Source organism: Trifolium pratense, linkage group LG2 (genome assembly GCF_020283565.1).
Source record: "Trifolium pratense cultivar HEN17-A07 linkage group LG2, ARS_RC_1.1, whole genome shotgun sequence".
Classification (NCBI taxonomy): Eukaryota; Viridiplantae; Streptophyta; class Magnoliopsida; order Fabales; family Fabaceae; genus Trifolium; species Trifolium pratense.
This window is the reverse complement of record NC_060060.1, coordinates 18750547-18767344: the sequence shown is the minus strand read 5'-3', so window position 1 is coordinate 18767344 and position 16798 is coordinate 18750547. Positions and strand designations below refer to the sequence as shown.

General features: G+C 30.0%; 1 protein-coding gene across 1 annotated transcript; it reads right to left on the bottom strand.

Moving 5' to 3' along the window:
• Nucleotides 1–7812: 7812 nt before the first annotated feature.
• LOC123903821 (MADS-box protein SVP-like) lies at nt 7813–14200 on the bottom strand. The gene is made up of 8 exons (XM_045953461.1): nt 13630–14200; nt 13145–13359; nt 12117–12195; nt 11772–11936; nt 11413–11454; nt 10543–10584; nt 9864–10024; nt 7813–8087 (listed from the first exon to the last, which is right to left on the bottom strand). Exons 2-8 carry the CDS (start codon nt 13324–13326, stop codon nt 8069–8071), a joined length of 690 nt encoding a protein of 229 aa, XP_045809417.1. The 5' UTR covers nt 13327–13359; nt 13630–14200; the 3' UTR covers nt 7813–8068.
• Nucleotides 14201–16798: the final 2598 nt, after the last annotated feature.

Genomic DNA, 16798 nt, shown 5'->3' with positions numbered 1-16798 from the left:
ATCTACAAGAGTTAAAGATGTGTCGAAACAACAATATTGATCAATGAGGGATTTAAAACATTACATTTTGATTACAATATTTTTAGTTTTTTCGATAGTAGATGGATAAATAAAGGGAAAATACTATTGTATCTTGTTTTAAAACTTTTTTTAAGAAATATATTGGTCAAATTAGATTTACATGTATATATTTTGATTCTCAATTTATAAGTTTTATAAATATGTAATGGTGTCGGTGTCCTATATTTTTTACATGAACGGTATCGCGGTGTCCGTGTCCATGTTATATCGCGGTGTCCGTGTCGGAGTTCGTGCTTCATAGGTAATAACGACTAATTTATATAAAGTGTGCTCTCCTCTTTTAAAAAATAAAAATAAAAAATTTATACACAAGAACCAAACATCAAAAATATTTACAAGCTCCCATTGAATTACCACCGTTGACTCTGGTTAAGTAGTGCATATTACAGTATTACTATAGTTACTACAGTAGTACTGTCTATATCTTGATATTATTATGGATCATCAAACAAGTGACTGCAAAGACGGCGTCTTATAAAGTTGTGGGAGCTGTTGTTCCCTATTCTTCACCTAAAAATTAAAATTGCTCCACTCACAAAGTCAAAAAGAAGCACATAATATTAATAACAAAAATGCTTATAAATACTCTCAAGATATTCAATTTAAAGAAATTATTTATTCAAAAATTTAACAATAGTGTTATTCATGGCATGAATTTTCAAGAAGTTAATGTGTTGCTTTTGAGACACAAGTAAAACGGCTCCACTTCCTTCTTTAGCGGAGAACACATGTGCAAGGGGTTATAATAGTCAATTAGCAGAATTCGTGATCCATTCGGGATAAAATCTCTCGTGTGAGATTTAGTATTTTCCGAAATTTAAACATTTCAATTCTCAATGAATTGATACGTTCAAAGTTCACACGATACATATTAATACAACCCTATACATATTGATCCCTATATTTTTCCTAAAGATTGTTTACCGATCCATAATAATAAAATTCACACAAACCACTAAACATGTTCAATTTAGGCATTGAAAGTTAGTATATTTATTGGTTTGAAAAATATATTTAACTCTTTTAACGTCATATATATAAAGATTCTTATTCAAATGATACATTGTGAAACTAATTCCTAATTGATTGGAAACTAGTCCCCAAATTGAATCGAACTTAGCGGATATAAGATTAATTTGGTGGTAAGAATGAAGTAGTTAAGGAGTCTGAGCTAAGTGGTTACTACTGGTTACTAGGTTCAATGTTCGATCTTCACTCATCGGTATATATAATACTAAAAATTATTAACATTGATCATTTGAATATTTTTGAATTGAACTTCATATATCAACCCCAAATTTATGGTATTTGTCAATTGATACCCTCAAACTCATTGATGTTACTTTTTTATTAATTGAATCTACCTTTCATGGATTTTTCTTTCAAATAGAAATCTATAAGACGCGTGCTCTTTCCTTTTCAAACTTTAGTTAACACAAATTCCCAACCCTTTTCTTCTCCTAGAGATGCTCCCTCTTTTGCCCTTTCTCTCATAAGATAATCTACCTTTGCCTCCACCTCTTCAATGGCTTTACCTCCCAAAAATTCCCCTTATGGTCATATATAATCACGTGTATGATCAATTTTATTAGCACCTCTTTATGGTTGTTAGGAATCAATATGTTTAGGGTTTGTGTCAATATTTTGACACATACATTTAACATCAAACTTCGACAACTATCTATAACACGCGTGCTCCCACACACACTTATATATATATATATATATATATATATATATATATATATATATATATATATATATATATATATATATATGTGTGTGTGTGTGTGACAAGCTATTTGACATGACATGTGAGTTATTGTTCATATAGCAAGACATGTTGATGTGACATGTAAGTTACTTGCCACATGGGCGTTAACTTGGTCAAAATCGACGAGAGACCATCCTTTTACAAAATGGGCTAAAGTCAGGAGACCAAAATCGCAAGTTTATGAAAGTTTGGGAGGCAAAAGTGTGATTTAGCATAATGAATACATCAAAATTTCACAACTCAATAATCATCTATCAAACACATTTATGTAACAAAACATGGTAATTAATTATGCATGAACACTATATGTGAATACACATATTTGGATTTATATGGCATGAGAATGAGAATGGTGGAGTAGCTATAGGCTTTATAGTATTAATAATTTGCTTGATCTTGAGAGTGCTTATTCCTTGTACAAACAAGCAAGGATTAAAAGCCTTGTTACTTAAAGTGGACAGAACATAAGCCATAGTAAAATTCATAAGCATTAGTTTGGAATAAATAAACAGAATCTCTGTCTTTGCAGATAAATGCTACCTCACGTGTTTCCCTTATGCCTTACCACTTGTGAATTAAAAAAATTCAATATATCCTAAACAACCAACTTTGAATCTTGGATTGAAAAAGTTTTGTAGTTTATCATCCCATCCAAGATAAAAGACAATAAGTTTCTGGTACATATTAAACTAAAGATTAAAGATAAATTGTAATTAACCAACCATATGTTTCTAAAAAAGGTCCACTTTGAATCAGCCTCCCTTAACCGCAATTTTCTGCAATAAAATAGACCGAAGGACAGCGAACTAATTATTGTATGTAAACGGTATCTTCTACATGCAACAGCAGAAACTAATTCTACGAAAGAGGTTAAACCACAATTGACTGAAAAGCTCTCTCTTAAAGAACAATGGCGTGAAGTTAGGATTTTATCTTGAAAAAGGGATGTCCATAACTCAAATTCTTTTTTAAAAATTATTTTATTACAAGACTATTTTAATACCATAGTCATTTATGAATATATATGATATGTGTCTCATTAATACTATAGTCTTTTATGAATAACTTTTGCCACAAATTATCCAAAACATAATGGTTAAACTTAAGCAAAATGGTTCCTATTTTTTAGATTCATTATGGAATATGTTAACATGACCCTAAACTTAAATAGAGCTATAGTATTGTCTCAATCTAATAATATTTCTACTACTTTTAATCATAGGTCTCTTAGCTACGTTATAAGTTGTGTGTATCATTGTGTAAGTTAAAGGGGTACACTATTGTTTCATATAGTGTAATGTGTCTTAAAAATAATTGCAAGAATTTAGGCGAGGGACCACGGCCCAATGGGGTGGCTCCGTCCCTGCTCAATAGTTTTATCGTAGTAGCTTTTTTAGGGCCGGTTTGATTCAAACTCAAGATTTCTGATTAAATTAAAAAAGATCTGAATCATTTGATGTAAATATTTTTAAGTATTGTAACTTTAATTTAAAACCTTATTCATATAGTATTTGTGAAGATGTAAGCACAAAATAAAACGAGGGCTCTATTAGATACTCTTTCAAGTGCTTGGGTTTTGTCTTTTGAAACAACCATTTTATTGCTATTATTTACTTTTTTGTGTTAAGAAGATTCTCCTTCTAATTGGTCTCAATAAGGAACCGGGAATTGTATGGTCAAAGACTCAAAGCATGCATGATGCATTGAAGGTAAATGGTGATGATGATAATGATTCATTGTCCTTGAATAAGGACAAACTTTTTCATCTAGTAATATCATCACTTATTGAGTATGGGTTTGGTTTGGTTTTCAGAGACCACATAGACACACACACACACACAAAAGCATTGACAATTGAGCTTTGATTATGAGATGTACGTGTTAGAACTTCCCGCTATTATACGAATCCAATTGGTTTGAATGAAAGAAACTTTGTCTATATAACATTAATGACATGAATTGCTTAAAGTTCTTTAGTGAAAAATGCATGATGAGGTTTCTACCTTTGTTTTAGAGATTCTAAAGTGCCCCACAAAAGTCGGAACCGAAGTAACTTGAATTTACCATGACCAATCTATTATTATTGGAGATCGATTGACTTATTGCTAGAAAAAATTTAAGATAAAAATTTGAAAAGAATATGCTTCAATTATGAGTTTAGATCTTCTACACGAGAATGGTCTCATGTCACGTATGAGTTCATTCCATTTTTACCCTTATTTTAAAATATATTATTACTAAAATCTTATTTCTTCCCCCAAAAAAAAAAACTAAAACACAAATGATATGTCCATAAATCTTAGTTTAACTGGCAGAAATGCCGAAATTGCTAGTGTCGGTCGTCGGGACCGGGGTTCGAACCCCGGTCACTCCACTTTGTGTGTGAATTTTCAATGGCTTTGACATTTCGTCTATCAACAAAAAAAAAACACACAAATGATATAGAGCAAACCAATGCAACAAACGGGAAAAGTCATTTCGTCCGACAATTTGAACATTTTTAATACCAATCGACGATACGTCTTCATAAATGAAACTCGTAGTCCTCTTTATCTATACGATTAAAACAATGACATGATTTATGTCCATTCAATGCGAACGACACATATATTTTCGATGTTTTTATCGAACAAATATTAAGTTTATCGTAAAAATGATGAGAACTATTAACCTCTAATTTCATCCTACGATGTATATATCATTGTTGACATTTTAAACATTTTATGTGAATTGACCTAGGCAAATGTTTATATGTAAGAGATAATTCTCACTTTACAAACCAGATTTGTAGGGTTGAATTAGACCTAACTTTCAATTTTAAGATGGTATCAGTGTCTCTCCACGATCTTATGGGCCACCCGCTATCGGGTCAACCACCATTTATTTTCACGCACCGAGTCCAATGGTGTTGGGCGTGAGAGGGTTTAAGAACTCCCACATCAGATGTAAAGTGGCCTAGACAAGAGTTTATATGTAAGAGACGATTCTCACTTTGCAATCTGATTTTGTAGAATTGAGTTAGACTCAACTTTCAATTCTAAGATTTTAAAATAGAGGAACACTTCCATAGGCACAAATACAAACTTTCAAATTTAGGCACACATACATACCTAAATAAAATTTAAAGATAAAAAGATTAATTGATATCGATTGATGTGACAAAATTATTTATGATTTAATTTTTATCTTTGATGTATGTGTGCCTATATAAAAAATAATTAGGGTTGTGCTTATAGTAGAATTCTGTTTAAAATATTGATTAGACCATGGTTCAAACTAGAATTTGTCATTGTTTGAGAGTGCAAATCATTCGTGAGCATGGTTAAATGAAGTTTTCTTTCCCGACCCCGCTCATTTCTTTTCTACCCCTCAAAAATCCCATTTTGTCCCCTGCGGTATGAAAATTTTTAGCCAACAAACTTCGGTTTATATAAACCGAAGTTTTTAAACATGGAAAAAAATTCGGTTTATATAAACCGAAATAACATATACCCCCCAAAAAGAAGGAAAATTTATGTGAAAATTTGTGTAGAGCTACATGTGGTAAATTTATCATATCTCTCTGAATATAGGTCGTATGCTAATGATTTTTAATCCAGTGTAAAGAAGACAAAATTTACTATAAGATTGACACCGGAATTATTAAATTTCATTAAGTATAGTATGAGAAAATCTACCTACAAGTTTGAGAAAAGTTTCTGCAAAATGTTGTAGAGATACCTGTGGTAAATTTATCATATCTCTCTGAATATAAGTTGTATGCTAATAATTTTTTATCTAGTGTAAAGAAGACAAAATTTACTACAAGATTGACACCGGAATTGTTAAATTTAATTAAGTATAGTATGAGAAAATCTACCTACAAGTTTGAGAAAAGTTTATGCTCTGTTTCTGTACCAGTACCCATTATTTCGTCAAACTGAACCAATTGGATAGTTAACCCTCAAAACAAAAATTATATTTGTATTCTTGACACCCTAAGCTTTCCAACGAGTGGTCATTTATTCAAATCGGACATCGTTTAGTATTTCAAATAAATTGTGGATGTTGAGGGTCTCATGCAGAATTTATGTAGGAAAGCTGGAAAAAATTTTGGAACAGAATATTTCGGTTTATATAAACCGAAATTTTTTAGCATGACAAAAAAATTCGGTTCGTATAAACCGAAGTACCCCCAAGGGCAAAAACGGAAATTCAGGGAGTAGAAAAGAAATGAGGGGGTCGGGAGAGAAACCATCTGGTTAAATCATTATGGTATGGATCAACAGTACATACCTTTCAAAGTTGAGTAGCCCATGCTCCTCCCTTTAAGGAAACAGTAGGCTTTTTAGCCCAACCTATGACAAAGATCGCCCCATCAAGTCTAAGTCTACTAGCTAGCTAGCTAGATAGTTGAATTTGATATTTTGTCTGCCATTTGAGAAAGAAAAAAAAGAGTTATTTGGGATTTTTAAAAAACTTTTCATTTTAGTTTTATTTGATTTATTAATAAATTTAATTGGGATCCATTGTCATATACTAAAAAAAAAAAATCCAAACTATCATACTAAATACTAATATAAGGATTTATGTTAATAGTACAAATATATTTTTATTTAATGTGGTTTCCGATTATTTTGTATTTACTGATACTTGTAAAGTCTAACTCAGCTCAACTGATTCTTATCTATATTGGTCGTGTACACGTACAGTGGGGTGCATATTCCTCATTCTATCTAGCTATTCAAATGCGTCAATTCTTGTTCTCTTTGGTAGTTTTCTTCTTAACATATAATCACATTCATTGAAATTCAAGTGAATTCTACAACTTTGAAATCATGTTGGTCTCATTTAAATTTGGATAAGATTAATTTAAATTCCAACTAATAAGAGAATGTGTTAAGAATGTTAGAGGGTGGATCCACATGGTTTCATTTTCAAAACTCAGTGCTAAAACTTGACATATGATCATCACATCATGTGAAGTGACTTAATTGGGCCTAAAACAAGGTTTAAGAATTAATGTATTTCTTGTTTCAAAAAAAAAAAATTTTGTAATTCTTTTCGCATCACCTGTGCTTTTATTTTTATCCCTTCGTAGCTTAAATAGCGGACGTTGTAAAATGAAAAAATTAAAAATAAAAAACATCGCCCAATATTTATCTAACAAAATGTGTTTGCTACCTATCATTCCGATGAAGTTGGCATAAGAATATTAACAGAAACCATGAAATCTTCAATAACAACAACATAGTATATATTGGAATAAAAATCAATCGGATAAACATAAATGTTTGATTACAATTTTTTTAAACCCTATTTTCACTCATTCAAGAAAGTGACTCTCCTATATTAAAGTCACTTAGTTTCGGTCCCTCCGTCAGATTTTGTACTTAAAAATGGTGATTTAATACATTTCACGAGACTATGGAAGGCAGTAATTTTTTACGCCTACAAATTTCCGGTTGTGGCTTAAAATGAATAGGCAACGGTTTTTTATGTTCACATTTTTCCAACTGTGACCTAAAACATATAGGCAATGCTTTTTATACCATCGCAAACAAAATGTAAAAATAATACTACACATAAAAAACCATTGCCTACTACCATTCTTGGCAACGATTTTCATTTGTTTACTATTGTTTCGTTGCCTAAAGTAAAAAATGTTCTAGTCAAATTTGTTGATATTTTGATTGTACAACTTGTAGCCTTTGAGCTTTGATCATCAGAGACAAAATATGAACTCATCGCTCTTGTGAACAAAGAAAGTGGTTGGGAGATATAATATAAAGACTAGTTGAGGATGTGAATTCACTTCTAAAGAGACCCAGCAATTTTGTGGAGAATGAAATTAGACGTTTACCGACAATTCCAAGATCCCCCAACACAATTTCATGGCAAAAATGAAATGTAGAATAATTCTTGACATGGTTCAAAGCATATGCTCAAAAGTAAGAAATTGCTGAAAGAATTATAAGTAGAATATATGAAAACGCTCTTATCAGATGTCTTAAAAGTAGAATTATATCATCATGCAAACATGGCAAGCAAGGTCCATTTTGTAAACAATTCCCGAAAGGAGGACCATCTAGAATAGCCCCTAAATTACTAATACATATACATACTACATTTAATTACTATATGGCTAAAGATTAAAGCCACAATCATCTACGAAATTTAGCCAATCCGAACCATTGTTCATTAATCTTATATAAGCCTGTAAGGTCTATGCCTTCATCCGGCATATGGAAGCCTGCAATATAGTACATGAAAAAGGAGTTAATAAAAATAGATTAACTAAATTCCAGCAATATGGTTTTCAATTTCATTGAAATAGATTATTGATCAGTTAATAAAAATGCATATAACATTATAAGTTTTATAAAAAAACTAAATTATGGTAAAGAATTAGAGCCGGAAAAATTGAAATTGGTCTACAATTTTAACGAATTTTAGAAAATAAAAATGTATATATTTTTCGGTCTCTAATTTTCAATTAGGGCCCGTTTGGTGCGCAGGATAGCATAGTAACAAGATAGGATATAAAACAGGATAAGGATAGGATATGATAACAACATGATAACTATTATACTCAGTTATCATATCCTATGTTTGGTGCACACAGGATAACAAACATGATAACTATTATATTTTGTTTTTAATACATACTTGCTTATAATAATATGATAAGATATATAACATATTAATTGACAAAATTACTCTCGTAAAACAATTGTTATTTTTTTAAAATTATTTTGTAATACTTTGAATTTTATAAATAAAAAATATAAATAAGTAATAAAATAATTTTATATAATTTAAAATAAAAATCATGAGAAAATAATCAAGTTTAATTTTTTAGATGAATCATGATCAAATAAATAACTCAATAATATATACATGTTAGATAAGCCAAATAAATATATGATATATCTCATACGTAAATAATAAAACTACTATTGCAAAAGAATTATATTTAATTTTTTATAAAATTTAAATTAATATCCCTATTTGTCAATTTTTTAATAATCATTTTACTTTAAAATATTGTAATTTTAGTAAAATTTTGATTTTTTAGAATATATAAATTACAAAATTACCCCTGTGAGAAAATCACATATATATTTAAAAATTAATTATTTTATTATTTATATTTTATTAATTTTATTTTATGTATTTTAAAATATATTTTATAAAATAAATCATTAATTTTTTTTCTTCTTATCCTATCCTGCTGGTAACCCAGCTCAAATTCAGGATAAGAATTATAACTAGAGAGACAGGATAGGATAAGCTTCAGGATTAACTTATCATATCCTGCTGTATCACCAAACACTGGATTGCGGCAGAATATGATACAGTTATCCTATCCTGTCTCTTATCCTGTGCACCAAACGGGCCCTTAATGTTTTGTACTTACTAACTTGCACTCGCTCAATTTTAGTGGGTCAAAATTAACAAGTTATAACTAAAAAAATATTAAATATCTTAAGGTGTAATTTTCTAATTTGTACATACTATAAAAATAAGTGGGTGAAGAATAAATAAGTAGCAAACTCTATATAAATTTTTATATTTATACCACAATATGAAAATAGATCATCCCTTTCTTCTTTTTTATTACTAAGGTTATGAAAATCTCTTAAGATATTTTGACTCTCGAAAATGTCACATTATCATATTTATATCTTCAAAACAATGATAGTAGTGAAATGAGAACTGAGAAGACAACCAACAAATCAAAAAAATAAATGAAAAGAACGGGAAATAAAGAGATTCATTTATTCAGATTTTTTTTTAAGTAGTTTAGTGGTTTAAAATTTCACCTTAAGGTGAATATAAAATGTCCGAAGTTTGACCTCCGACATCTACATATATAATGCAATGTCATAGCAACTAAATTAAATTCACGAGAACATTTTTCTACATTTTTATTCGCATTATATGTAATGATCTCGTATATTGAGTTGAGAATGTAAAATACATTGAATGAAATGGTATAACATTGTGGTAATTAAAGTGAACTAACCCCAATTTGAGCGATGTGTCTGAGCTCTCATAGTCCTGTGGAGGACCAGTGGAGTTGTAAACATTGGTCACAGATTCTGACGATTGACCTTCTTCAGTAATAACCACATTTTCATATTCAGCTCCTCCAACCATTTTACCGTTAGTCACTATGCCCGCCACCTAAGGTGCCACCATATACAAGTGATGATTAATTAGCAAACGTAGAAATTTTTATTAGTATTAATCCTTTGGTTTTTAGAAAAAGAGACCTGATAATTTAAAATTCGGCCGCAAGATAAGTAAAGTAATTATTTCTATTTAGGATAGTCATTCCTCTAATATAGACTCAATTTAAATATGAATTTTACCACTTTTAGTAAATTTTAATAAACTAATTTTTTTGTCTATCAGGCTTTTATAATTAGAAAATTCATTTTTTATTAAAAATGGTAAGGATTACCCTTAAATCAATTTTTGAGAGATTTATATTAGACACACGTAGTCAATATTCCACGCGGAAATGTGCATATTTAAAAAGAATAACAGAAATAAATGTATGAAAAATTTTCATGTGTTATTAGAAGGGAAAAAAACTTATCTTAGAATAATAAGAATATAAGATAGTAAATCAAAAAAACAAGTTTTCATTTGAAAAATTAAACACAAAAAAAAAAAAACAAAGAAAAAGAACATCATACATGTTGCTTTAGTCGGTTGTTCTCTTCCATTAGTTGCCTTCCCTGCAAGTTCAGTAAGAGTTTTGTATCAATGAAATTGTTTCAATGAAAATAAGAGTTATTATTTGAAGAAAAGAAGAAAGTTAAATAAAGTCAGCCAATAATCTCAATTGGCAAGTCATTGTGATTTGATGAATTGTTCTTAGTTACCAACACAAAATTAAACACAATTTGTAATTTCTTTTGTTTAAAATTGTGAAAATATTGCAAATAATACAATTTTCTTTTCATTATTTCCTCTATGAAATCTGGATATACAAAACAAAGACATATTTTGATTACTACTATTCAAAAATTGAAGAAATAAAAAAATAAACAAACCACTATATCGAAAAAAAATATATAGTCCCTAAAAATTTTATATTCCCTAAATTTTTTATATTTTTATTTTTTATATTCATATGATGTTAATTAAAAACTAAATATAATCTTCAATTAACATCATAGCTTTTTTGACAATAATTAAGAACATAGTTATTTTACATTTATTTGATTTAGGGAGTAAAAATGAATATAAATTTTAATGTTATTGGACAATAAAATTGTTGTTCGACATCGGGTGTATTTTTGACATTTTATTATTTTTTATGTTAAAATAATGTCACTCTAGTAATATACCTAATTAAATGCTTAAAAAAACTATACTGGCCAAGTGTCTTGGTATCTTGAAGGTTAGATTAATATAATGAGAGAAATTGCTAAAGGGACAAAAGGGATTTGCAAAGGATCCACCATTGTACTTATTCCAGCCATATATTATGATGAATGCAAAAGAATTACACTTAAATTATTAATCATGTTAAATAGTATAATCCCAGCCAGTTTTCTAACCTTTCTTTGGAGATCATTGATCTCCATCATGATCTTCTCTCCCTGAAAAAAAAAAAAAAAATTTTAGATGATCAATATTAAATGTAATTAATCATGAGACCATTATAAAGTAAAACTACACTTTTCAGATTTATTTAATAACTAATATATTCAGTCTATAACCCATGAAGCACGGACACAGATATCGGACACTGACACGCCGACACCGATAAAAATTTGGAAAAATGACATAATTTAGTGTAATCGTAAGTGTCGGTGTCGGACACCAACACCGACACGCCTAATCTAAGGAGTGTCGGTGCTTCCTAGTCTATAACTCTGAAATTTTGTTTATAATTGTGGCCGGTAGAGAGTACTACCTTGTTTTCTATTACACGGCTCAACCCAATTTCAAGAGACCTCTCCAACTGTTGTAATTCTTCAACATTCAAACCTTCAAGATCTTCTCCCCTCATCTGCCTTAGTTGATGGCTCTTCTCAGAAATTTCCTTGCTTAATCTTGTGCAGTTGCTGTTTTCAACCAGCTGCATTATAAATTTGAAAGAATTGAAAATTTATTTTAACAATAAATTTGTGTGATTTTCTTTTTCTAGTGATATTAATTAATCAATGTTATATGTTCATTTTGTCTCATTAAAAATCATGATTCAAATAAATAATTTTCACAAAACATAAGTGATTATCTACAGATACAACTAATTAACCTGCAACTCGAGAGACGGTTCTTCCATCTTTGCGAGGTTCTTTGAGTGTAAATGATGTCTTTCCAGTATTTCCCTCATGCTACAAAACATCAAACTCAAATTATACGAAATAAATAACAATGATAATAACACAAGATTGTGTACTTTTTGGAGGACTATATGTATGTACTTCTTGTACTATATCCTACCTTTATATATATAATAATAAAAAAACATTTTAGCCTCTTTCAAAAAAAAAAAATACAAGATTGATGTCATTTAACATGACAATAATTTATACTAGTGTGCTGTCTAACACTATGTTCTTATTGTTTGGTTACGAGCGGACAGTTAGGGGATCATTCACATTGAGCTTAAAAGAAACTATACAAGTAAGTTAGACACGAGATCTTAACCCAAAACTTTAAGACATTAGATTTATGGATTTGTAGGTCATCTCACTTATAAAAAGTTCAACCATCAGTTTTTCAAGCAATATGAAACTTAACTCACCTCACACTTGCCACAATACAATATATATGTGAACTCCAACTGATCTCATCAAATAAATATAGTTGAAATCGACTAATGCATATAACTGCCTGTTTTTTTAACCGGAGTGGATCCATATTCCTATTAGGACAAAGAGTTTATTTTTCATACAACCAGTATTGATATCATAGGCAGTCCAAAGGATGAAACCGTGAAGACATCAAGTTGGGAGTCGGATAATACAAAAATCGACTTCCAGTCACTCACCAAGTCAAACCAGGAAAAGAGAGACGTCATATATTCACCTCAAAATATCAAGGGGTTAGGTATATCTGTCATCTCTCTTACATATCTAACAATTTGTCCATTTATAATCAACATAAGATTTAATAAGTCATGAAACCTAAAACATATATATAATATACATAAACTTTAACACTACCAAAAATAAAAATATAAAAACACTATTTTTCTAAGCAATACAGGTTGGAAAGTTTATTTTCTATAATAAATAATGAATTCTTTCACTCATGGCAGTTAGAGAGAGAAAGAAAGACCTTAAGTTGGAGTACTCAAAGAGCTTCCCAGTAGAAGAAAAAATGATAAGAGCAACATCAGCATCACAAAGAACCGAGAGCTCTTCAGCTTTTTTCACCAACCCTCTTCTTCTCTTTGAAAAAGTAACTTGCCTTGCCGTTGCATTCTCGATCTTCTTTATCTGAATCTTCTCACGAGCCATGTCTCTTTTCTTCTCTTCACCTTAATTTATCCTCTTTTAGAAAAAAAAAACAAAACAAAAAATAGAAAGTTAAAACCTTTTTTGCTTCTTATTTTAGCAATATATATGAATATGTATGAATGATGATAATAATGAATAACACGGATGTGATAGGTAGCTCAACTGGTTGTTGAACTAGTTGAGTTAAGTGTTCTAAAAAGTTGAGATCCAGGATTCAAGTTCTGACCAGATGTAAAAAATTTACATAACAATTAACATCCTAACAATTTATCATTAAAACAATGAATAACACAGAAAACTAACCTAAGAAAGATGAGACAAAAGTAAGAGAAAGAAATGAATATATGTATAGTTGACTATTTATGGTTTTTTTATTTTTTGGTTTAAAGCAAAAGAAAAGTGGGTTTTTTAATTTCTTTCTAGTTTGAGATGGACATGTGATAGAAGAAGAAGAAGTATGATGCAGGCATTTAGCTAATTTTAGTTTTGTTAAGAATTTGTAGTATCTGAAGTGATGAGAAAATTGATTGTTCTTTCCACTTTCAGATCCTGCAGGAGATGAAACAAAGAAACTGATGAACAAATGGGTGGGTTGTTATTGGAATTGTGTATTTTGGTGATGGGTGGTGAGGGTTTTGAAAGGGGTGAATTGTACTTTGAGGATTTTACTTTCCTTTTTGAGGGGAAAGGCGTTGGTATTTGGAATGAAAAAAGGAAAACGTTGGTTTTGGTGCCTTGTGTGGTCTATTCTTCTTTGATCAAAGCCACAAATGTAGAGAGGAGAGAGACAGAGAGAACTGTGGGTGTGGAAGTGTGGAAAAAGTAGGCCTCTTTAGGGTAAGGCAACCATTATTTTTGTCTTGCTAGTCTCCCACAAGTTGACACGGTAGGTCTCTCATATCCGGAGGTGTTGGCTTAGAACCTTGGAATATGCTTATTTTAAGGTCTTGATTTTTTTAATGTCAATTTTGGATTAGTCGGTCCTTGGATGATGACATACAAGTTTTTAAAAAATTCATCAAATGAAGGATAATTTTGTAAACTACTTATTCCAAATTATAAATTGTTTTTACCATTTCGCAGAGATTAAAAAGTACAATTAATTTTATATGGAAAAGAGAAATTAAGAGTAATTTTATAAAATTATTTTTCATTAATTATATAGAAAGATAAATTAAATAATTGGAAGAAAAAAAGTATTAAATAGTTATGAGTATGAGACGAAAAATAATATTAAATACTTCAATTATATTACTAATATTGTAGGAAATTAGTACTAACTAGTCCCTCGGTCTCAAATAATTGTCACTTTAGGAATAAAATTTTGTCTAAAAATAATTGTCATTATCACTTTTCAATGTAATACTTTTCAATTGTACCCCTAATAATTACTATATGCATTATTCCTAAGGAAACAAACCTATAATTTATAGGGGTTATTTAGTAAAAAAATTATTTCTTTTAACAACATCATTACATTTCTTAATATGTGTGAAACAACCTTAAAAGACAATCTTTTTCTTCAAAAAAAACCTTAAAAGACAATCTCTTTGAGACGGAGGAAGTAGTGTCTTTGAGGCACTAAATCAAAGATAGTAAAAACATTTTGGACTTTGTGTAGTCAAACTCTTAAAAGTATAAGATGTGTTGTTTTCAATAAAAAAAATTGAAAAATGTTAACGAGTGCACCTGAAACATTTTTTAAACACCTTAAATAGTACTCCCTCCGTCCCTTAATATAAGTCCCCATTGGGATTTTTCACGTATATTAAGAAAAGTTAGTAGTGTAATAAATGTGTACTTTTTGGGTATTACAATTACTATATTGTCCTTGGTGAAGAGGTGTATTTGTAGTTGATTTTTCGGATTTCAATGTAAAGTCGGGTTATGTTTGGAAAAGTAATAATAAATGTGTTTAGGAAATTGAAAAGAAGCTTATATTTATGGACAAATTTTATCTTTTAAAGGGTGTTTATAATTAGGGACAGAGGGAGTAAATTTTTGTGAAATTTTTACGAAAATGTGTGAAGTCAAACACATTGAAAATTGAAATATTTCATTTTTTGAATAAATTATTTTTTAAAATATGGAATGCTTAAAGAGTGCCCTGAGGGCACTCGTTAGCAAGATCCTATTTTTTACTAATATATACAGATAAATGTCAGCATATAACATGTTGAATTTTTCTTGATGCGTATTTTTTAAATGTCAATTTTTTATAATTTTTAATATTATATTTCTTCCGGTCTCATATATAATCAAAAAAAAATTTTAAGAATTATTTAAAAAAAAAAAACAATGTATCTATAATACAGACTAAATGCATATTCTTTTTTTTTTGTACATACTAAATGCATATCCTTTTAAATTAATCTAAAATTCAATTTTTGCTTATATACGATATCCGAGAGAATATATGTAAATATATTAATTTTCAAAATTTTGCATTGACATGTGAGCACTAATCAACCACGGCACTTATTTTAGAATGAGAGTATTTATATTATCTAGGCAAAATTACACCGCATGTTCTTTATTTTATTTTTTGTAACACTTTGATCTTTTATCTTTTTTTCGTAACATTTTGGTTTTTTATCTTTTTGTTGTAACACTTCAGTCTTTTATCTTATTTATTTGTAACACTTTGGTCTTTTTTTTGTAACATTTTGGTCTTTTATCTTATTTATTTATAACATTTTAGTCCTTTTTTTGTAACACGTTAGTAATAATAACAAGATAAAGGATTGAAGTGTTACAAATAAATAAGATAAATGACCAAAGTGTTACAAAAAAAAAAATCAGATAAAGACCTGTAATGTAATTTTGCTTATTATCTAATGAAATAGTCTCGATTTTTACAAATTGATGAATACATGTTTGTCAAGCAGCCACTTTTCCCCTCTTACACCCAAACACCGTATGTCAAGATGTAGCCATAGCAGGTTAGTGGTGCGTGTGAGAAGTTTCACGGTGTATTACCTTCTAACCCCTTTCTGGGCGGTTTCAACAACAAAAGACATCATTGTTCTCGATCTAGAGTTTGGTGTTTTAGTCTTTTGGTTTCTTGAGCAGTGGCGACGCCGCCATGCTATCTTGTTTGGTGTCATCAACCAATTAATGTTTGATCCATTTCTTCTAATCCGGTTGGCTAATGTTGCGTTTTTTGGGTTGTCATTGTCGATGAGATTTGGGGTTGTGGTTCTGTTGATTGGTTGGACGGTTGTTGTTTTGATTCGTCATACGACAGTGGTCAGTTTCGGGCTAGCTATCGTCGTCGGTATTCTTTCACCCCTTAAGGGTTGTTGGTCGAAATTCATATATGAGATTGTGGTGCTTATGGATATGTTTTTGTTCAAAAACTATAACGCTCCTAGGTTGGGTCCTGTCGGATCTTGTTCACACTTCGGTCTTGGTCTGTTTGGCTCGAAAGGACATTTTATGCATGTTGTGATTTGTCATAGGGGCCTCACAG

What these genes read in the sequence shown, in the direction of transcription:
- LOC123903821 (XM_045953461.1), bottom strand. Translation starts at nt 13,326, where the DNA reads ATGGCTCGTGAGAAGATTCAGATAAAGAAGATCGAGAATGCAACGGCA. An exon ending in GCCGTGTAATAGAAAACAAG is followed by an intron (nt 11,455 to 11,771) that starts GTAGTACTCTCT and finishes TTTTTTTTTCAG; the next exon opens with GGAGAGAAGATCATGATGGA. An exon ending in ACAACCGACTAAAGCAACAT is followed by an intron (nt 10,025 to 10,542) that starts GTATGATGTTCT and finishes GTGGCACCTTAG; the next exon opens with GTGGCGGGCATAGTGACTAA.